The sequence below is a fragment of the Rhinolophus sinicus genome, chromosome 5, assembly GCF_057876585.1.
Source record: "Rhinolophus sinicus isolate RSI-liver-muscle chromosome 5, RSI-T2T, whole genome shotgun sequence".
NCBI classification, from domain to species: Eukaryota; Metazoa; Chordata; class Mammalia; order Chiroptera; family Rhinolophidae; genus Rhinolophus; species Rhinolophus sinicus.
The window spans coordinates 24,369,844-24,393,984 of record NC_142505.1 but is presented as its reverse complement, the minus strand read 5'-3'; the positions used below and the strand labels follow the sequence as shown (position 1 = coordinate 24,393,984).

The following is a 24,141-nucleotide window of genomic DNA, read 5'->3' as shown; positions in this document are numbered from 1 at the left end:
GTTTGGGTACATTACATATTAAACCTTTGTTCTAGATTTTGCAAATATCTTCTCCCACTCTGACCACTGTTTGTCATTAATAATTCTATAGTGGAAAGATGTTAATTCTCCCTGCTATGAATTTAGTTCGATCCCAATCTGAAACTCCAATTAGATTTTTTTTTTTTGAGGCAACACTATATAAACTTACCTCTAAACTTAGATGTGGAGAATATGTCCATGAACAGCTAGTTCAGTCTTAAAAAAAGAAGAAATTGGGGGAGGGGAGTTGCTTTACCAGATACAAAGACTTATCCCAATGCTACACTGTTTTTATTGCCTGGTTTTGTGTTAAGATAAACAGAACAATGACGTAGATTTAGAGTGCTCAGAGATAGACACGTGTGTATAGGATTTTAATATATGATTACAGTGGCACCAGAAAAACAGTGGGAGAAAGGATAGATTGTTCAGTAAGTGGTGTAGGGAAAACTGACTCATCATGGAAGCAAATAAAGCTGGATTCCTACCTAATACCACATAGGAAGAGAGATCTAGATGGATTAAAGGCTAGCTTACATGTGAAAGGTAAAACTGTAAAGATAAAAAACAAAACGTGAACCATAGGCTAGAAACAACTTTTTAAGCATACCTTCAAAATTACAAATCTTAAGGTAAAATGAATACATGAAATTAAAATGTTCTGCTTAATGGACTTTTTATTTTTCCCCCCTCAGGATCTAAATATCTAGCACTGTGCATTTTGTGCCCTTTAGGGGAGGGTTGCAGAGTTGGCTGTGTATGTATGTACTGTGTTGGCAGAAGGAAGCCTCCCGTGTTAAATCGCTCCTGTTTTAGCTATGAAACGAGAAGCCTCCACATGACAATTGCCCCTTTTCTCGAGCATCTGTAGAGGAACAGCATCTAGACCAGTGTTTTCTGAGTATATTGTCTAAAACAGAGTTACTTGGCATGGTTGTTAAAAGTGGAGAAATCCCTCTTTTCTCCATCTTTCTATCTCCCATTATTTCAATATACAGCAGATCTTCAAATAATGTTGTTTCATTGTAATGATGAAATACTGTAGGAACTTAATTCTTGTTTATATCAATTAGCCTGTGGTAAAAGTGGTTTCATTATACTCGGATATCGTTTCACTTCAAGTCACAGAACCTATCGGCGACATTGTGTGAGGACTTACCGTACACAGTGGAGAGGACTCTACCTTTTTCTGGAAGCCTCTAGAGCAGGGGTTGGAAAACTTCTTTAGAAAAGGTCCAAATGGTAAATATTTTAGGCTTTGCAGGCCATGTGGTTCTATTACAACTATTCAACCTTACCCATAGCATAAAAGCAGGCATAAACACAGACATAAATGGGGAAGGTGGTAGTGTTCTGACAAAACTTTATTTATAGAAACTGATAAAATATTAGTGCTACAAAATACTGTTTCCTTCAGATTTTTTCAGTTGTTTTAAAATAATTGAATGGTCCATCCATGTTGCAAATGGCGAGATTTTGTTCTGTTTTATGGCTAAGTAGTATTTGTGTGTGTGAGAGAGAGATCCTCTTTATCCATTTATCAGTGGACGCTTAGGGGGTTTCTATCTTGGCTATTGTAAGTAACGCTTCAATGAGTGTAGGAGTGCATATATCTTCTCAAATTAATGTTTCTGTATTCTTTGGTTAATACTCAGAAGTAGAATAGCTGGATCACATGGTAGTTCTCTTAATTTTTTGAGGCATCTCCATATTGTTTTTTGTAGTGACTGCACCGGTTTACCTTCTCACCAACAGCATCTGAGAGAGCACTTTTCTTCAACACTTTTTTTTTCTTGTCTTTTTGGTACTAGCCATCTGATGGGTGTGAGGTGACATCTCATTGTGGTTTTGATGTGCATTTTCCTCTTAATTCGTGATGTTGAACATCTTTTCATGTGTCTGTTAGTGATCTGTATTTCTTTGGGAAAATGTCTATTCAGATTCTCTGCCTATTTTTTAATTGGGTTGTTTGTTTTTTTGTTGTTGAGTTGTATGAGTTTGAGTTCTTTATTTTAGATAGAAATTCCTTATTGGATATATGATTTCAAATATCTTTTCCCATTCAGTAGGTTGCCTTTTTGCTCTGTTGATGGTTTCCTTTGCTGTGAGGAAGATTTTTAGTTTCATGTAGTCCCATTTGTTTATTTTTGCTTTTGTTTACCTTGCCTTTGAAGTCAAATACAAAAAACATAACTGAAACCAGTGTTAAGGAGCTATGTTTTCTTCTAGGAATTTTATGGTTTCAGGGCTTACATTCAAGTCTTGAATCCATTTTGAGTTAATTTTTGTGTATTGTCCAAGATACTGGTCTAATTTCATTCTTTTGCATATGGCTGTCCAGTTTTCCCAGTACCACTTATTAAAGAGACTGTCCTTTCCCCACTGTGTATTATTGGCCCCTTTGTTGTAAATTAGTTGACCATATCTGTGTGGGTTTATTTCTGGATTCTCAATTCTGTTCCATTGATCTGTGTGTCTCTTTTTATGCCAGTACCATACTGTTTTGATTACTGTAGCTTTATAGTATAGTTTGAAATCAGGGAGCGTGGTAACTCTAGCTTTGTTGTTCTTTCTCAAGATCACTTTGGTTATTCAAGGTGTTTTAGTTCCATATAAATTTTAGGATTATTCTACTTCCATGAAAAATGCCATTGGGATTTTGATGAGGATTGCATTGAATCCATTGCTTTGGGTAGTATGGACCTTTTTAATGATGTTAATTCTTCCTGTCCATGAGCACGGGATATCCTTCCATGTATTTGTGTCTTCTTCAGTTTCTTTTATCAGCGTCTTGCAGTTTTCAGTGTATAGGACTTTTGCTTATTTGTTTAAATTTATTTCCAGGTGTTTTATTCTTTTTGATGCAGTTGTAAATGGGATTTTTCTTAACTTAAAGTTTATTGGGGTGACAATTGTTAGTAAAGTTACATAGATTTGAGGTGTACAATTCTGTATACATTATTTATATCTCACATTGTGTGTTCACCACCCAGAGTCAGTTCTCTTTCCATCACCATATATTAAAGGGATTGTTTTCTTAATTTCTCTTTTTGATCTTTCGGTACAGCATATAGCATACAGAAATGCAAGATTTCTGTATATTGATTTTGTATCCTGCAAATTTACTGAATTCCTTTATTCAAATAGTTTTTTGGTGGCTTCTGTAGGGTTTTCTATGTATAGTATCTTGTCATCTTCAAATAGTGAGTTTTACTACTTCCTTTCCAATTTGGGTGCCTTTTCTTTCTTTTTCTTGCCTAATTGCTGTGGCTAGGACTTCCAATACTACGCTGAATAGAAGTGGCCAAAGGGGGCATCCTTGTCTTGTTCCTGTTCTTAAAGAAAAAGCTTTCAACTTTTCACCATTAAGTATGTTAGCTGTGGGTTTGTTATATATGGTCTTTATTATATTGAGGTACATTTCCTCTATACCCGCTTTTTTGAGATTTTTTATCATAAGTGAATATTGAATTTTGTCAAAAGCTTTTTCTGCATCTATTCAGATGATCATATGATTTTTGTTCTTCATTTTGTTAATTTGGTGTATTATGTTTATTGGTTTGCAGATGTTAAATCATCCTTGCATTCCTGGAATAAATCCCACTGATAATGGTGTATGATCCTTTTAATGAACTTTTGAATTTGGCTTTCTAGTATTTTGTTGGTTTTCACTTGTATATTTATCAGGCATGTTGACCTCTGAGTTTTTTGTGTGTTTGTTTGTTTGTTTTTTGTGGTGTTCTTGACTGAATTTGGTGTCAGGTTAATGCTGACCTTATAAATGAGTCAATCTCCTTGCTAGTAATTGGTCTACTCAGATTTTCTATTTCTTCATCGTTCCGTCTTGTGTGTTTCTAGCACTGTATACATTTCTTCTAGATTGTCTGATTTGTTGGCATATAATTGTTCGTAGTAGTCTCTTATGATCCTTTGTATTTCTGAGGTATCTATTGTAATGTGGAAAACTAAATTTAAGTTCTATGGTTAAATGAGAATTAACTGAGAGGTACATCTTTAAATGTCTACTTTTAATGAATGTCTGGATTAATTATTCATTTGACCAACTTCTTGATGGCATTTTATGGGATAATTATATGCGTAATAGAGGCTTCACATTTATGAAGGCATATTATTCCCTGAACAGGTTTGGATTTTCAAGTGTAATTTTTATTACTTTAGAGTAATAAAAAATAAATAATATTTTGTGAGACTATAGATTTGAAATTAAAATGAGGAATATATTTCAATGCAGAGATTCACAGAGCAGTTATTTCCGGTATGTATCTAATGTAAAACTATAGAGTTCATTGTGTAGTGGTAAAATTAAAGCATCCAAAAAGCAATCTTTGGGCTTAGACATTTTGGAGACCTACCTTTTTCTTTTTCCTTATTTGGTTAACTAAGGGATACAAATATGGAACCTTCTATAGGAAGCATCTCTACCATTTGTACTAGTTTGTGTTTTTAATTTTACATTTGATTAAATTAGTACATATCTTAATTGACATGGTATAAGTTAATTTTTGTGTTGTTTGCTTTCAGTATAATAATGCCTGCATTAATTATGTGGAATTTTACTGTATTGATTTTGACCTTTAAAGTGAAAAGATTAACTTGATTATTGGAAAGAGATATATTTACTGTAAAATTCTGAGGTAAAGCCAGATTTGAATCTTGGAAGGGTGTATGTAGGTAGAAGCAGAAAGTTGGCACTTAAAGGGCAGGAGAAAGCTGGACTAGTAGCTTGAAGGGGTAGAGGTGTTAGGAATGTTTTAGGGTTTGTTTAGTTGTGTTTCCTTTTTGCATGGCATAGTTTGAACTTTTTGTAGCCAATTGTTAGATTCAATGATAAAGTAAGAAAGAGGAATTTGATAAAGACCACGTTTGTCTTGGAAAGACGCACATACATTCCAGAAATGAAAGGGAAAAAGAAAAGGAATAAAGGTAGAAATTTTCATATGGGAGAATTGAAGTTTGAGGAAGCAAGAGATAACTAAGTCATCATAAATTACACATTCAATACTTTCAGATGTTCTTTCTAAAATGTATACCTTGGGGTTGCCTATCAGACGGAGATGTATACCAGCCAAGACAAAATTACACTGAATTTATTTAGGGAATAGTTTGGCACACAGGCTTCACTTCGCCCGCCACTTGTGAGGGACTTGTTTCTCGTCGGTGTGGTGTCAGCCTGGTGAGAGACACAGGACTTGCTTGTGGTTTGGAAGCTCTTTGTGCGCCTTCTGTATACATGGAAGCTGCTTCTAGTGTCTGTTCCTCTCAGGAATGAGTCTGATGATAGAGGTGCCATGGGCTATAAGAGAGGGGCAGTGGCCTCACCTGGCTCTCTAGAGGCTGGGAGCCTTGCAGACCGTTGGGAGGTGCTGGGCCAGCTGAGCCCCAGACTTGGGACCAATCCTCTCCTCCTGGAAACTGCTGTGGCAGATACCACCCAGAGTAACAGAAGCTGTTACTACAGTAGTACATTTGGAATTTCAACACCCAGAGGGCTGATAGAGGGCGGCTAATTCTATTTTATCTCACAAGGACATTGAAAACAAAATCACCATCTAGTATCAGCATTTCATAAGAGGGGGGGATATTTTTTTTATTACAAAATATAAAGAACTTGATGTGAGAGTGAAGGATAAAGTTTTATATTGAATAAATTAAAATTTATGAAAAACAAATACTTTATCCCTTTTCCCTTATTTTTTACTATTTGGTGAAAACTTCGCCTTGGGCTTGTGTGTAAAAACCACCGACCTACATCACTGAGGCTGTTCATTTTGGGGAACTTGTTCTAAATGCTTGTCTTCCTTTTCCCCACTTCACCTCACAAGTAAAAGAAAGGGAGCTCTTGTGGTTGAAAGCTGACATGTTGTGGGGTTGGGGTGTGTGGGGGTTACCCATACGAAATGTTTATGTTGGGCCCATTTCCAAGCTATCCTCACTTGGGCTTACATCCATTCCACTTTTACCAATCTTCTAATAATTTACCATGTATTTTAATCATTCCTTGTTGCCCTTTCTCTTAGCTGCGAGTTTTATGAGACTAGGCACTAGTTTTTACCATTTTTGTGACACTTGTACCTAACATAATATTGAAGAAATATTAAGGTCTAGATAGGTATTTTTAATTGGTTTATTATACTGAAAATAAGAAAACACATTAGGATTTATTTTATACTCTCACTGTTCCATGCCTAGCAGCCCCAACTGCCAGAGCCCCTGAAATTTTCCTTCATTTCCTTTTGAGGCAATTCTTCTGTAGAGCCATGTCCTGTGTGTAGGTTTCGCACAGAGCAGATGTGCAAGGGGCTCTGACTACCTCTGTTGCGGAAGGTGACAGGCGTTTTGCTCTACCAGACTGAAACTCAGGCACATTCCTTCGCCAGCCAGCCTGTTCCAGCAGCTGTCTGCTCCTTGGCTTCTGGGTGCTTTCACCTTGGCTGAGTACAGATGAACGTTCTGTCCCCTGCTCGGGTTTCTGTGGGGCTGGGGCTGGTGCTGCAGCTGCTTCTCCGGTGCCGTTGACTGCACCTCAGTAACTTCGTTGTTTTGCTCAACAAATCTTGACAGCTCTGATTTTTATCTTTTTAGCAATGTCTTAGTTGGTATGCCTCCTCATGGCTTTGTGTGGTGCTCATGGTTAGTAATGTTAAGTGCTCATTAGCAAAATACTGAAACAGCTCAATATGGACAATGCCTTTGGTTAAGAAAATCTAGAGAGATAATTAATGGTCAGAAATGCACTGGATTTTAGTGGCTATCCCAACATTTATGTTGATATTCATTTTACTTCATGCTTATGTGGTGTTGAATGTGCCTGTCTGTGCGTCTTTAAACTTGTGAGCCCCTGGTTCTTAGAAGAAGCATTAATCACCCAGCCAAACTGTCAGATAAACGATTAAAAGTATTCATTTTGTGTTTCCTTCTAATCTACTTCCACCTTTATTTGCTGTAAAGCATAAACCCATTTAAATAAAGCCATAAACCCATTTAAATAGTGTTTTTAAAAGAATATTCAACTTGATATTTTTTAACTTCTTGAAATAAACCTAGACATTACCTAAAATAGGATGTACACTGTATTTTTAAACTATTTGCATTTAACAGCAAACAAACCAGTTAAGCTTATAACTGATGATCAATATTTTCTGAACTGATTGCAGGATACATGGTTTGATAGTTTTCTGAAATGTTAATACATTAAACATACAAGATTATATACATAAATTCACATTTTGTTTATTTAGCAAATAATGGCTCACCTAAGTGTACCATGGTAGTGCTTGGATGTCTGCTTAACTGTACTGCTGAGACTGGGCAGGCCGAGGAGGGACCACGTGGGCTCCTTTCTGCTCCTTGAGGCCTGAATGTAGTTGTCTTAGTTGTGTGTGTGTGGATGCAGTCAGGGGCTCTCTGTCTTATGGGTAAGTTAACTCTTTAGGGTTGTTGCCATGGAGTACTTACGATTTCCCCCCACACAATGTTGTTCTTACTCACTGCTCTAGTCCAGGTTGTTAGATCTCCACAGCCTCTTCATTAGGCTCTGCTTCATTCACTGAAGGGTGAATGTGTAGCTTCCTATTTCTGAAAAGGTTGATATTTTTTGTCAGCGTTTGGGGTTTTCCACTTCTTAAACCGTGACTTTTTTCACTTCACTCTTGTAGGCAGTGCAATTAAAATCTAAGTTGCTTGGTAGGCATTTAAGGTCTCTGTGATCTGTTCTCATTTAGTCTTTCTAGTTCCATTTTCAACTACACTCCTGTAGGAGACACACATCTCTGTACCAAAAGGTCTTCGTTTTGGTCACCCATTCCCTCGAAAAAAGCCTCTTTGGCTCTCTAAGCATAACAGGTACCATTACACTATGAACCTTCCCAGTTCTCCGTACCGTAAATGTCTACCATATCTGTTCCTGGTTTATATTTTTGTTAACATTTTAGTTTGTATTATATTACAGTGGGCATTAAACTATATGTAGTGAATCCATAATATTAAGCCAGTATTTTGTGCTGGGTTTCTGGGAATCAAACGGATGATCATTTGGAAAAACAGCTAACACACATACTATTGTACTTGGAGGAACTTGAGTTGGTTATAAAAAAAAACAACAACAAAAACCTGCCACATGGTTTGAAGATATGATCTTTGTTTTTCCTTTCCATCTTTTCTTTTAGTTTTCAATTTTAGTAAAAGTATACACCAACATAGTTTAAAGAATCTAATATTTAAAGTTTGTTACAAAGAAACAACTGTTCTCACCAGGACTTGCCCACATTTTGCTCTAGAGGAAACAATCTTTGGATTATTTTGCTATTTACCTCCCTGTTTTTAGGTAGTATATCCATCTTGTTTGCTGTTTCAATTTTTGGTAATAACTCTGGATTCACAACAATGAATGGTGAAGATTTAGTGCCCCTGCGTACTTCCCCCCATACTATTTGTTTATATTACTGTTATAGCATTGTTTATATTACCTGAACACTATTTGCAGCTATACATAGTCCTATGGTACTGTGTACCACGGTAGCCAACTGTGATTACTTTCCTGCATAACTTTTTTGTCCTTTGGAGTTAATTTTTCTCTCTCATTTTCTTCCTCTCTCCCTACTTGTTTCCCTCCTCCCCAACCCATAGTTTTCCATACTTACCACTAATTCAACCTCAGATGCTCTCACAGTTGTCTAAACCTTCTCAAAAGACACCCGAATGCAGATTTGTACACAGCTGTCATACTCGGCTCTCTTCACCCTGTCTCTTTGGGCGTTCTCTATTATCTAATTCTCGCTACTCTCCATTGACTCTTTGTTCCTTTATCTTTCTTTTTCTTTATTTTATTCCCTTGTGTTGTAGCGTGCACCCCCCAGTAACTTTCTGAAAAAGAATTCTTGGAAGATAAACTTTTAGAGACCTCAAATGTCTGAAAAGATCTCTGTTTTCCCCTCATACTTGTTTTTGTTCGTCTGGGTGCGGGGTTTGTGTTGGACACCATTCTGAAGACATTGCTCCAGTGCCAGCTCACTCCCACTGTTGCTGTTAAATCTAAAGCCAAGCCAATTGATTTCTTGTACATTATCTCTTTCTTTCTCCCTGGAAACTTGATGTGCCTCTTTTCCTCCAATGTACTGTGCCCTCTCAATCTGGAAGTTTATGTCCTGGGAAGTTTTCTTAAATTACTTTTTGACCTCCTCTTTGTTTATCTCTGTAAGATTACTATTACGGTTCAAATCTTGGACCGTCTTATGGTCCTTTAATTTTTGTATATTTTCTCTCCTATTTTTTAAAAAACTTTTATTTATTTTAAGTGTGTTTTTCCAGGACCTATCAGCTCCAAGCTAAGTAGTTGTTTCAAGTCAGTCTAGTTGTGGAGGGCGCAGCTCACAGAGGCCCATGTAGGGATCGAACTTTTTTCAAGAGCACCGTGCTCTCACCAACTAAGCTAACCAGCCGTCTCTTCTCTCCTATTTTTTACCTTTTTTCTGTTTTGTTGGGAGATTTCAACTTTTTCCTTCATTGAATTTTTGAAAAACTTTTTGTTTGCTTTCATTTTTAATTTCCAAATGCTTTTTCTTTACCCCTCCAGTTTTATTGCGATATAATTGACATATAGCATTCTGTTAGTTTAAGGTGTAAATACAATGATTTGATATTTGTGTATATTGCATAATGATGACCACAGTAAGTTTAATTTACATCGATCACCTAGTATAGTTACAATATTTTTTTCTTGTCATGAGAACTTTTAAGATCTTCTTCTTGGCAACTTACAAATATATAATACAGTATTTTTCACGGTAGTCACCATGCTGTACATTAGATCCCCAGAACTTAATTTATCTTATAACTGGGAGTTTGTGCCTTTTGACTGTCTTCAACCAGTACCTCTACTCCCAGCTCCCTTTTTTCCCCTAAGTTCTGTTTTAGCCGTATTCTTGTTTCATCAGTGCAATATATTCTGTTTCTGTGGACATTAATGATGACTTTATTTTGAAATTTTGTTTATAATTTATTTTCTCAGATGGGTCATCTTCTACTTGGTTTTGAGTTTTGTTTGCCATGTTAGAGAGGAGCCCTGTTCCTTGGTTATTGGTTACTTAGCACTTAGGGAGCTTCTAGTGCCATGATATTGAGGTCATTGCTCTGGGCTGTTCATAGTCCCCACAGGAGACTGCTGGGGGTGAAGGCCAGGCTGTGTCTGGGAACTGAAGGAGAAAACTGGGGATCTTATTGTCTGGCATACATACGCTCATTTTCAGTACAGCACCTCTGCCCTCATCCATATTAATGTCTCCTGGTTCAGAGACCCTCAGCTTTAACCTCTGCAGAAAATAAACCTCGGTCTGGCAGGATTTCTATTGCTGTGGAACAACTTCAGCAGCTCAAAAACAATACCCATACTTAGTATCTATAGTTAATGTGGGTCAGGAGTCAGGGCTTCGCTCAGTAGTCAGGGAACCCACTGGCCTGTGTGCTCATCTGTCACTCAGGGTTCATTCCCAACCAAGCTCACCTAGTTGTTAACACAGAGTTCAGTTCCTGGAAGCTGTAGTATCGAAGTCAGCAGCTCCTAGAGGCTGCCTGCAGTTTACGTCATCGCAGCTTGCTCCTGCAGGGCTCGCAGAAGAGTCTTTTTCTCCAGTCAGCGAAAGACTTGAGTCTTATACAACATAACCTTTAATAGAAACATAACCTGATCTAGTGATGACAATGTCGTATTCTGTTGGTGAGAAGCAAGTGACACTTCTGCCCACACTCACGTGGAGGAGCTCAAACAGGGTGTAACGTTCGGGGGGAGGAGATCGTGTTGCCCAGCTCAGAATTCTGCGGATCGCAGGGGATCTTGGAATTGGCTGCTTATATACCTTTTAAATCAATCTTTATTTTAGACCCTTTCCCTGCCTCATTCTCAACTTCTGCAAGTGCCACAGGTTCCAAAGTATTTTGGGGGATGATGTGGTGTTCCTGGACTCGGGCTTGGTTTTCTTTACAGCCAGTTTAGGATTCAGTTTCTTGGATATGATAAGTCCTTTACCACTTGTCCATTTGCCTTCTAGCGTCCAAACTTCTGGTGACACAGTCTCCTTTCCTGTTCTTCCCATCTTTATAGGTTTATGCCTTTTTGAAAAATCCCCTACTGTCATGTCTGTGGAGTTTCGAGAAAGAATAAAAGTTGGTACACGTATTATTCAAATCTGCCATTTTCATGCATGTGTTCTGAGATAACTTTTCCTTCCTCTAATCCAATACTTAAATTTGGGTTTGTTGTTTTCCTTTTAAGAAAGAAAAATAAGGGATTAAAAATTTCCCACTTAATTCATTTTTCATATCCTTTTTTTCTTTATCCTTATTTTCCAGTCATGTATGTGGGCCCTTAGCCATATTTTGTAACTTCTGCGCCAAACTCCACTTTGGCTTAGAGCAACTGCCTCCTTCTCTCTTAATCAGAACTTTTCTTGCCTCTTGTCTTAGCCTTTTCCATAAATCTTATCCTCAGTAGGCATATACCTTAACAGTTCTCTTGAGAGTGTATTTCATATAAAATTGAAAATTACTAGCTGACATTTTTATTATTCAGGACCCTTTTCTGTTTGGGGATAATGCTTTGCACTCCCTTTGGCATTAAATGACATTTAGAATCGTTTTAAGGAAGCACCTGATAGCAACATGAGGTAGTTTCTGCATTGCATGTGTTGATTTGCAAGCCAGAATGGTAGCTGGCCAGTGGCCACTGGTGAAAGTCCTGTGTATCTGCTAACCAGTCTCTGTACTAGACTTGTTAAACTTGGACAGCTGTGAAATATCACATGTGAATGTTCCAACTTGGGTCTCTTTAGCGGCTACTGCAATGCCTAGCTTTGTCAAAGCTGTTGTCTACTTCTCCGCTGGAAGGCTGTGCGTAGACAGCAGGACAGAGATTTGCCGATGTGATTTAGCAGTGAGAAAGAATCCAGGCCCTCCCCTCCAAGCCCAGCCCTGTATTTGACATACAGGGCATAGCCTCACTCATTCAAGTCTCTCAGCCCTTTGCAAATATAAACAGCCTTCCCCTTTTCTCTCCTGGCCAGCTGGGGCCAAGAAAGAAGCCAGTGACTCTCCAAGTGCAGTAAATAGCTCTCCTCACCTCCTGACCTTGTGATTTCCTGGTGGTTCCGAGTTGCAGATCCTGCAATGGAGAGGGAAGGAACAAAGAGGTTGTAGAGGCCGCAGCTTCACAGAGCATTGAGCAGTGGGTGATATTGTATCCTCAGGCAGGGGTCGACCTCCATTTCAGTGCAGGTCATTCCAATGATTGCTGGACCTCCCAGTGCCACTGTGAGCTAGAATGGAATGGAGTGCAGTGGATCTGAATTCCTGGACTATGTCTCTGACCAAACTTCTGAGCTGGGGAAGTAGGTGTCATGTTCTATACCTACTTTTTAGCTTTTTTTTCCCTCCTGGGGAAAAAAAAAAGGAATTGTGTTTATTTCTTGTTCTCTTTGCAATTTAGGAGCATGACATTTGGACTTTTGTTCAATCGAATTGAGCTTGTTTCCCAAACCATCTTTGTTTTCATTAAGCAAGGGATTCTCATCATTTTTGTAGTTGTCACATTATTGTCAAAATCCCCTCTTCCTCCACAATAAGTACTCTGTGTGGTGTGTATTTATCTTCAGTTAATTCATTTCTACAAATTGAATCAGTTTTCATTTTAATAAATTTTGATAGCAGATCCCAAGATTTTCTTGTTCCTGTTTAATTTCAGCTTCCATCCAAATGTGAAAGAGAAATGATAATGAGGTAGGAGAGGCAGACTTGTAAATGTGATTAAACAAAATTGGTGGTGAAGCCAAAGGCAGGGAATTTTATTGGAAGCTTCATGGATGTAGTGGAATTAGACTATGACTGTAGGAAAGCCGCGATTGCATTGGCCAGAACCGTGACTTCCTAGCTTTACGACTTTGTACAAACACATCACTTAACCACCTGAATCTGTTTCCCCATCTTTAAAGTGGGGATAATGTTACCTTTCCTGATACAAAGGATTTGAGTAAAGATCAAAAAAGTCAAAAATTACAAAAGAATTTTGAAAATGATGTTTCTCTGCAAATGTTATTTTTCTGCTTTTGATTTGTATTGATGCCTGGAATGATATTTTAAATGTACACATATTAGGCCAGAACAAACTGATACCTAATAAACTTTGGAGAATTGAATTCAAACTTTATTTTGCTTATACTTTGGTAAATTTTTATTTACTTTACCTCAATATAATATACATACAATTAAATTCATCCACTTCAAGTCTTTCATGTTTTGACTATTCAGATACGCGCGCTCATACATTATTTAGATAAATTGATTATCTAACAGTTAGTATTTGGTAGATGTGTTTGCAAAGTAGGCTATCAGATCCCCTTGCCTTTTCTTGAAAAGTATTTGCATCCTGCTTTTGGAGTAAACGTGAGCCCCTTTGATTTACACTGTTGGAGGGTTTGCAGTCTCTCCATGGATTCAGTCTGTCTCAGCTCAATGGTAGAAAGACAGGGTTAGGAAAGAGTGCCTGAATTGAAGAGAGTAGGGAGGAGGAAGCAAGACGGCTATAGTTTTCAAATTAAACGTCAGTGGAAGCTTTTATCATAGGGCCAGTCCGCCCTTCAATGCCACCACTGGAGGAGACCATAACCCCTTGAAACCACTGATGGCTTTCATGGCTGTCAGTAAGTTGGGGATGGGAGCAGCCATATTCATTTCCTACATATGAATGACTGTTTCAGATCTTCACCCGAATATGGAGTAAATCAGTGGAAAACATATTTGGGCCCTGAGAAGCAGCAATGAACTCCTCAGAAGTCTCCCTTCCCATACTTAGCAACTCTGTTCTAAGCCACAGTCTATGAAAACAGGGTTTAAGGAGCTCAGGTTAATTACCCCCACCCCCAAGCCCTTAAAGCGCTGGCCTTCTAACCAGAAACCCTGCTTCCCCCAAGATAATCAGTTACTTTTTTTTTACTTTTTCTGTTACTTTGTCTATTACTAGGTGGATTCTATTCCCTTTCTTTTACCCTTTGTTACATTTTCCAGAATGAAAATACTTTATTATAAAAGTTAAACATGATCATTATTTTTAAAATTCCTAGTAATTTAGATCTGTCTAAAGGAGAAAATAAATGCCCTGCATTTCATCCTGTAGGTATAACCACTATTAAGAGTTTGGTTATATGGTATGTCTTATAAAAATGAGGTTGTTTTGCATACTATTCTGGAACCTGCTTTTTTCAGTTAACAGTACATTATGGATTTCTTTAAACCCTGTTCAGGATGCATACCTCATCTCATTTAAGAGCTGTGTAGTATATGATTGTGTGATTGTACCACGATTTGTAAGATTGAAAATGTGTTTTTTGACCATATGGGTTTCTTTTGAGAAATACCTGCGTACTTTATCCATTGTTAGTTTGTTTAAAGATTTTTTTCATAGTCAAGATCTTAATCCTTAATGGACTGGCATACCTCATTTTACTGCACTTCGTTTCACTGCTCTTCACAGATGTTGCGTTTTTTACAAATTGAGGGCAAGGCCCTCCACCAGCAAGAGGATCGCGACTCTATTGCTATACTTCCTTTGTTGCAGTGACATGATAAGTGACCAAAAAAATCACTGCGGCGAGGTAGCTGGGCAACTCTGCTCTATGCCCAGATGTGGAACCAGCTTCCCGAGCACTTACACGTCCCTTCCCACTTCTCCCACTGACCGGCGCCCCCTGCCTGCCCCCCTGCAGTCCCGATGAGTGGCAGTTGCAGTGTGGAGGCTGCACAGGAGATTGAGTGTGAGTGAATGGGAAACCTTTAACTATGATAATTTCATAGTCAGAGATGTGTTTTAGAATCTTTTCTTAGAATTGAGTAAAACCTGGTAAGTTACTTTTTGAGAATTTTGGTATCCTTTAAATAGCTGTCCTTGTGACACTACTTTTGGGGATCAGCACTAAATGTGTGAAGGGTACAAGTGTTAACCCCGCCTTATCTCCTCAAAAAAATCTGAAGATACTCTACTTTCCCCCAACTGCCTCTCACCCGCAATACAATTGTCCCGGTAGAAGAGCTGGTGGTTGTGCTTATTTGGCCCTGGGGACTGATTACTGCAAGAACCAGAGACCTATAACTGATTTCTATTTACTTACATAGGTGGCAGTTTTATATATGTTAATCTAAGCATCGCTACTAAAACAATCAGGACCTGACCATTGGACTCTAAGGCAGACATCCTGGCTCTGGATTGTTTTACTGGGAGCACAGGAGTAATCACCACAGTCTTAGAACTTCATTCTCCTCTGACCCTGTTTTTTCTCTTCTCTGGGGAAGGAGCAAATTAGAATTGTTCTAAGTCAGGCTTGTTTAGAAAAGAGCTATTGTCTGATCCACCTTTATCCTGAATACCTACCTGTTTAATCTTGCATAGGAAAACAGCTTTTGAGACACAAGGGATGCTGATCTTTTATTTATTTCTCTGTAATGGTTCCTGTGTCATTCCTCCCTGCTGCCACCCCAATTTCTTTTAGGCCCTTGACATAGGACTAGTTTGTCATTTCACTTGCTTGCGACCTACCCCCACTTCTATACCAATACTCCAGAAGTGAAAGCATGATTTTTAGCTCAGCTTATTAAACGCCCGTTACTCAGCCATCCCTAGTTAAGAGCAGGGACCCCCTGATGTCCATGATTTTTTTAGGTCTGCTCTTACTTTACCATCCCTACTGGAGTCTGTTTCAGATTACCTTGAAAATAGTTTTCTGTTAAAATTGTGTTCTTACTCTATGTGCATCTGATTTTTTTCAGTATTCGAATGTAAATTTCCAGTAGGGCTGGATTATTGCTTTTTTCTAAAACTACAATTGAATGGGTAGCTGAGCAAGATTGAGCTTTTAGTGGTATTGTTATTTCACCTAATTTGGAAAAATTGTCATGTAATTCTAAACAGCGGTACATATTTTGACCAGCGCATTAACTATTCTTAATTACTATTATGCCAACCCCTGTAGTATGTGTGGGAATTGACTATACTCTCTAGAAACTTAAAATCTCCTGTAAGAGATTGTGCACCCACATAGCTATAGCATTCTATGTAAATATGTATAGACAAATCTGTTCTCTTTCTTGTTTGGAACAAATTTCACAAAAGCTCTACAGCTTCCATAGGTCTCAAATCAGCCTTGTGCTTCATGAAAAGTCATTATCAAAGCCCTTTGAAGGTTTCTGTACTTTCTGCTGGAGGAAACTCAGTTTGGTATAACAGGATCTGCGGGGCTTTTTGGGAAGGACGTTCTTGGTGGATCACGCTGTTGATCCTGAGTGTCTGAGCTCGTTTCCCTCCCATATGTAGGAAAATGGAGTCCCTATTTGGCCCACTCAGTTTCAGCGTAACTGCTTAGATACGCTGGACACTACTCATGCGAATTCGTTAAGTGGGCACCAGTTTTTCCAGGGAGCCCTGTAGGTTGGCCCTTGGTCTAAAAGTTCTTTCCAAGGGGCAGTAACCTGAATAGTACATCCCTGGACATATCACCTTGTATGAGGAGGCCTCTTTAACTTGGTTGTTAGTCCTAATAACTAAGTGACTGCTCCCCTTTTTAACACGTTGCGTATGGCGGGGTTTAAATCCCTCGTGAAGATTCTCGTGATCCGTACGCAACGTGTTAATAGCACCTACCATAAGCCATGCATGTCACTAGCCTGGTTAGTCACCTTGATGAGGTTTTCTGATTTTCCAAGTTTCTTCTGCCACTCACTTCTAGGTTATAAATGGCTACTGTTTTATGAAGGGGTGCTGAGGACAAGAAATGTTTTTATTTTTTATAAAATTCCACTGGATGTGCTAAGTAGATCTCATGGAGAGGCAGCTTTCATTCCCTAGAGAGTTTGTGGGGAGAGCCTTGTGGGGGTTGTGGTAGACTACTTACATTCATATTATTTTATCATATTCCTTTTGAATTTCTTAGCAAAAGTAGAATAAATTAAGAAGGGATTTTGAGTAGTATGTTTGTTGTAGGGAACATAGATCTGATTGTGGATTTTTTTTTTCCTATATACATTTTCTTCTAAGTTCTGTGTATGGTGTTGATTTTAGTCTTCGCAGAGTCAAGCATTACCAGGATTGATACTTTTCTTACTGCAAAGAATTATAAACTGTAAAAGAGAGCGCTAGATAACGCACATGGTAATTTAAGTCTAGAAGATTAGAAAGTAGAGCTGGTATTCATGACCACTTAATGTCCCCTGTAGTTGGCTTCTCAAACTTTAATGTGCATAGGAATCATTTGGGGATCTTGCAGATTTCTGACACATTAGGTCTGGGGTGGAGTCTGAGAAACTCCCAGGGGAGTTGCTCTATTCAGGGACCACATTTTGAGTAGCAAAGGGTCTACAGGAGTTTAGGACATAATGTAAATCTAACTTTTAACAATACCAACCATGCATATGAATATTATTTTTCCGTACTAGGCACAGAGCAGTAAAGCGAAGAGGACAGGCACTGGAGCCTGACAACACGGATTCAAACTGAAGCTTCTCCCTTTACTAGCTTAACCTTGAGTACATTTTCTCTAAGGCAGGAGTCTCAGCCGTGGCACTGTTGACGTTTTGGGCCGAGAGAATTCTTGGTTGTGGGAGACTGTCCAGTGCATCGTGGGATGTTTAGCAGCGAGCCTGGCCTCTGCCCACTGAGTGCCACTAGTAGCAGGCCTTCCTAGATGTGACATCCAGTACGTCTCCAGGCATTGCCACATGTCTCCTGGGAGACAAAGTCACCTCCAGTTGGGAACCACTGCTCGAAGGCTACTGTTGAAATGTGGGAGTTCAGGGCAATTTGTGATGCATGGCCTTTATATAAGCAACTATATACCGTGTTTCCCTGAAAATAAGACCTAGCCGGACAATCAGCTCGCATGCATGTTTTGGAGCAAACATTAATGTAAGACCCGATCTTATATAAGACCCGGTGTTATTTTAATATAAGATCGGGTCTTATATTAATGTTTGCTCCAAAACATGCATGCAAGCTGATTGTCCGGCTAGGTCTTATTTTCAGGGAAACACGGTAGTTTGCTTTATCATGAAGCGTCTACAAATTAGAGAATAAACATGTACTAGCCAATCAACAGTTTTTGCCACATCTGCATTTTGGAAATGATGATAAAGTCTGCTGTTTTTAAGCAAAGGTCTTCTCTCCCAATAAAAAATGTAAAAGTTAATCAGAAAGAAATAGATTTTTTACAAAAATTACGATTTTCATCTTGCTTCCAGGATGTTCTTTGTAAGAAAGCTGTGCTACCGTTTGAAAATTGAAATTCAGCTTTGGTTTCTAATTGTTGAAATGGAAGAACAAGTAGAGTAGTCTGTAATAAGTTAGTGTTGAGGATGGGACTGAGGGAGTTCTCACAGAAACAATTTTAAAACAAAACAAAATGAAGCTTAAACATTAGCTTATGTGGTTATCTTGGAAATTTTTAAGTCAACCCAGAGATCCTATTAAATTCTAGTAAGACTGCTCTAATTACCATTTTAAAAATTGGTTTTATTAATTTCTTGGGATTATGCCTTAAATGACTTGTATTGATTATATTTTATGCTGTTCAAATTCTGTTTAAAACCACTGTTACTAATTATTATGTGTGTCTGTTGCTCTAAGAGGTATTGTTTCTCTCCCCGCCCCCATTTTAATTCTCAAAACACTCCTGTGAGGTAGGCGGCGTATGGGCCCTACTCTTCCCACTGGCCCCTGTTCCTTTGTCCATATTTTCTCCCTTCTTTTTTTGCCATATTTTTGATTGCCCAGCTTTTGATTCTTTCTGGTTTTCTTTCATATGCTTGTTCCCCTATGTTTCTGTTACTTCTTCCTCTCCAAAATTTCAGACTGAAAGAAAAAAAAAATCTGTGGTGGGTTTGAAGGAAGTGCAGGAAAGGGGCACAGGTAGCTAGGTGTTTTTTCTTTTTTCTTTTTTTCCCTCTCCCTTTCTCTTCATCTCCTCTTTCTCTTAAATGAAGGAATCTTACCTTATCTCTAACCAGTTAGCAGAGGGCATCTTGAAGACAAGATGTTTTTGTCTTATTCATAATCAGAACCCCTGACATGGAGCACTCTAATTACATGGGCATTCAGGAAGCGTTTGAGTGAAGGAATCCAGTTCCCACCATACATTTATTTAAAGGAGCAGTTTTGCCTGTTCTGTAGAAAGTATTGTGTGTATTGACTGGGATATACAAGTCTCTCCAAGTCAAGACCTTTTGGTTATTTGACTGACACACATCATTATCCTTGAAATAGCTGTTACTAGTTAGATTTGAGAAATCTAAGATGAAAACATGTGAGTTAACCACTGCATACCGTTACCCATGTTACTGCCATTCTGTGAGAAGGTCTTTTAAATAAATAACCAAGACCATTCCCCAAACTTAGTGTATTTTTCTCTCTTTTCAATACCAGAGTACTACACTCACTTGTTTGGGCAGCTATATTAAGCTCTTCATTGGTCTTGGGATTGGAGGGCAAATATCTTTATATTTTTGTTTATTAATATACTTTTGAATATTAAAGTTATGACCAAATCGTGGTGTAAGTTAGGGTCGATAACAGTGATTTAACAGATAAGGGATAAATTAACTTCCCAACTGAAATATTTAGAGCGTGGTTATGGAATCTAATATATATTGAAACGAAAATTCAGTAACTTGTAATTGGATGCATTCTCCTCCCACCCAACATGGTTTATAACGTAAAAAGTACTGCAATCTGTTGTGCTCCTTTTAGGGTACGATTATAGAGATACAAGAGCAAGGAAGAAGAGGCCCAGTCAGTAGGTCAGAAATGAAACTTCTGTGCTTAAATGGTTATCAGAAATGATGTAGCTGTGAGCAAACTGCTGTGATTATTCATCAATCTAATATAATTCTGTGTGCTGAGAAGTGTGTCTGTTTTTTGAAGTATTGTTTACATTTTCTTTTGATGTGTGAAGGAGGGAGTTGAGATTTGAGGAGTTTCTTACTTATTCACAGCTAAGTAGGATAAGAATGGGTTCAGCGTTCTTTTATCATTCAGTTTACTTGACCTAAGTCGGGTGGGTTTGTTGCAGTATTGGATCATGTCTGAAAGATGCTTGTGTTTTGTGGCAAGAATCTACACATTGAACAGAACGCGAGAGGAGAGAGGATCTTTTCTTCTTTTTTGGTACACTGTGAAAATTGGGATGGTGCTACCATCTGCTTACCTTTTGATATATTATTTAACAGTGCTGGTCCCAAAGGTGATAACATCTATGAATGGAGGTCAACCATCCTGGGGCCGCCAGGATCTGTATATGAGGGTGGCGTGTTCTTCCTCGATATCACATTTACACCAGAATATCCCTTCAAGCCTCCAAAGGTAAGAAATCCCCCTGATTTATACTAAAATTTACATATTTCCATGAGAAATTATGGAAGTTTTTAATCACAAAAAGTAGATTTATATTACATCTTAATGAATGTCTAAGTACATTTGAACGTACATGCACCACTTCTTTGGGTTGACTTTGTCTCATTTGGCAGAGACTGTTTTTAGAAATAAGTGCTTTGATGCTGCTACAGTAAGTAGTCCTCCCTTACGCACGGAAGTTAACATTTACATTTTTTTATTATGGAAACATAGATATAATCTTGATACTCTAGAGTCTGCACTTTACTATTAAAGATACATAGATTCTGGTTTGGAGAAAATGGAATGGGTGAATGTGTTTTTCTAAATTTAAATAAATTATTATACCTGACTGTTTCCAAGAATACATCCTCATTTTAAAATTTTCTTGCCCCAGTAATTTGGCGTTTACTTTCTCTATAAATATTCTTGCTATTTCACTAGTCTGATTTTCTTCAGTTTCTCTACTGTTCCTCCACTATTGGAGACAATGTTATAAGAAAACTGAAACGATAGATCTTAAGACATAACAATCTTTCTTTGCATTTCTTTAAATAGACCTTATGAAAGGTTACTAGTAAAAACCACCTGAATTGATTCTCTTTGATACTTTGTATTTCACTTAATGAAGTTATTCCATCAGGCATATTTGCACTTTCTATTTGTGTATTGATTATCTTTATTAAGTATATGGAATTAACAGCAATTATAATAGATACATGCTGTATTTTTAATAATGTATCTTCACTCGTGCTTAGTAATATTAGTGTTACTAGAGCAGTAGGACTTTTTAGAAAACGCTGTGTGCATCCTTGGATGTATATGTCGTTGCCAGTCATCTTTTAATTCTGTTCTTTTTCTGCCTCAAGAAACTTTCTAACCACCAGTGATTGCTCCCCTCAGTGGAAGTTGCAGCAAGGAAATCTTCAAGTAATCTCCACATAGAACTTTTGACTCCCCCAAAACTTAACCACTAATAGTCTACAGCTCACCAGAACCCTTACCAATAACATAGTCAATTAACATATTATTTATGTGTGTATTATATACTGTATTCTTATAATAAAGCTAGAGAAAAGAAAATGTTAAGAAAATTGTAAGGAAGAGAAAATACATTTACAGTATTTATGGAAAAAATCCACATAGAAGTGAATTCACGCAGTTCAAACACGTTTAAGAGTCAACTATTTTTTCCCTATAAAACATGCCTGTGATAAAATTTATAAATTAGGCATAGAGATTAAGAACAATAATAGTAAACTAGAACAATTATAACAATAAAAGTTACGTGATAAAAATTATGTAATAAAAATTATGTAGTAAAAGTTACGTGAATGGCATTACTGAGTAAAATAAGGGTTACTTGGACACAAGCGCTACCACCGTCTGATAACCGGGCGGGTGGAGTGTACGGTGTGAATATGCTGGACAAAGGGATGATTCACATCCCAGGCAGGACAGTGCGAGATTTCGTCATGTTATTCAGAGCGGCACATAATTTAAAACATGAATTGTTTATTTCGGAATTCTTTTAATATTCTTGGACTGCAGTGAGTTAACCGCAGGGTTACTTGAAATCATGAAAAGCAAAACTGCGGATAAGGAGGGACCACTGTATTTATAGTAACCCAGAATTATTCCCCTATTTTCCACTCAACAGAAAATTTCTAAACAGTTAAAAATGGTGTCAAATTATCCATGCACTCAGATAATTTGAGAATCAGAAACTCCTACCAAAGCCATGGATTCTGCTCCTTGTCATCTTTTGGTCTTGTCCAAACCCTTAGCCCTAGGCTTTAGGTTTCTCACCAGGACAGGTGGGATTGCCCAAATCATGCATTTCCTGTGACACTCATCCATCTGTGATTCTCATTCACACTGTCAGAAGGAAGACCTCCTCTTGGGATGGAGTAGGCTACTACTGTGCTTCCCCGAAAATAAGACCGGGTCTTACATTAATTGTTGCTCCAACAGATGCATTAGGGCTTATTTTCAGGGGATGTCATCCTGAAAAATCATGCTAGGGCTTATGTTCTATTTTCAGGGAAACACGGTAGATACATGTACAATTGTAGCAGCAAGAAGTGATTGAAAGTTTGTCATTTAAAAAAAATGGTAAAGTTATTTTTACTTTGGAATGATTTAGGGTATTTCACAAATAAAAATCAGACCAAACAAAACCACCCAGGGGTATGTTTATTTGTCTCCTGCTGTGTCCTTACCCATCTCTGGCTCCTCCCCTGTGGAGACTCCATTATAGTGAATTCTGTGATTTAAGTAGAAAGCTATCTGCAGGATATGATGTAAAGGTCAGAAAAAGCAGAAACAAATCTCATCTTCAGATTCTTTTTTCCACCGCTTTTTGCGTGTGTGATTATTGTTTGCGAAGCATTTTGTTTAATTGTCCTTTGTGTACCCACTGTCGTACCTCAGATTGAATTTGTTTCTAACGCTTACTTTGAGGCCATGTAGTACTACCAACTAACACAAGAGGTCAGCAAACAGCTATTCAAACTTGGAAATATAGGAAAATATTTAAAACATTAAAACTGCCAAAGATGAATTCAAGAAATATTTAAATTACCTTGCTTTCTGTTGATGGATATTACTTTTTAAATGAAATTGACAGTCCCTGAGATTGTACTGATGAACACGTTTTAATCTCAAATTTATTAAAGTCTCTTAACCTATTTCGTACCAGCTTTAAACTGTTACTTTTTTCACCTTTTTAAAAACTGTTTCTTTAAAAGTTTTTAATTAGGATCACTCAATGGGAAAGGTAATTTAGTAAAAAGCTTCATTGTTTGATGTTTTTGTTTAACTGTCTTATTTTTTAGGTTACATTTCGGACAAGAATCTATCACTGTAATATTAACAGTCAAGGAGTTATTTGCTTGGACATATTGAAAGATAATTGGAGTCCAGCACTAACCATTTCTAAAGTCCTCCTTTCTATCTGCTCACTTCTTACAGACTGTAATCCTGGTAAGGTTAATAATTTTTTACCTTATTTTATTCTTCCTCACCTGAAAAATCTTTGTTTTCCACACAAACTTACAGATTTTCTACAGACAAAGTACAGATTTTATTTTTCTAACAGCTTTAAAGGACAAAAACTAATTGCTTTTCAAAGAAATTTTTTATGACAACTTCAATCAACTAGTTGAAAAATGCAGCAACTTCACCATTAATTGATACATGTTCCAGGAACAAGGTGTTTTAAACTAAAGACTTACAGTTTGCCATGGGTTTTATTTTTTTCCTTTTGCGTATTTCTTATATGGTTCTCTTAAACCACACACTTAAATGTTGAGTCATCTGCCTCTCTAACCTCATCTATGTCTGCGGGTTTACTGAGCTCCCCCTAGAGCTGGTTACTGAGGCGGTGTTCACTTTTGAAAGCGATGTTTCTTTGCTAAAATACTTAGTGATTACCAGACTGATGTTGGGCAGGGAGGACTTAGTTTCCTTTATTAAAAAAAAAACACACAAGTTTTCTAAAGATTCTGTTTAGGATTCAGAGAAACGCTATAGAGTGAGGTCCAGCTTTTGACCTGGCCAATCTGGAAGTCCAGACTCTTTCTAGGTAAACAGGATAGAGGTAAACAGTGTTACACTGCAACAGGTTCCAGAACTTCACAGTATTCGGTCATAACTGCTGCCACTGAGTGGGTGAAAGGTCATGT

General features: G+C 37.8%; 1 protein-coding gene across 2 annotated transcripts in view; it reads left to right on the top strand.

Annotated features, from left to right (window-relative positions):
• The window catches only part of UBE2E1 (ubiquitin conjugating enzyme E2 E1), a 60,614-nt gene that overhangs the window by 35,421 nt on the left and 1,052 nt on the right, over positions 1-24,141 (top strand). For both annotated transcript variants that reach the window (XM_074312781.2, XM_074312782.2), the window contains exons 4-5: positions 20,293-20,425; positions 23,293-23,440. In XM_074312781.2, the coding sequence (XP_074168882.1) occupies positions 20,293-20,425; positions 23,293-23,440 (281 nt within the window). The remainder of the gene's footprint in view (positions 1-20,292; positions 20,426-23,292; positions 23,441-24,141) is intronic.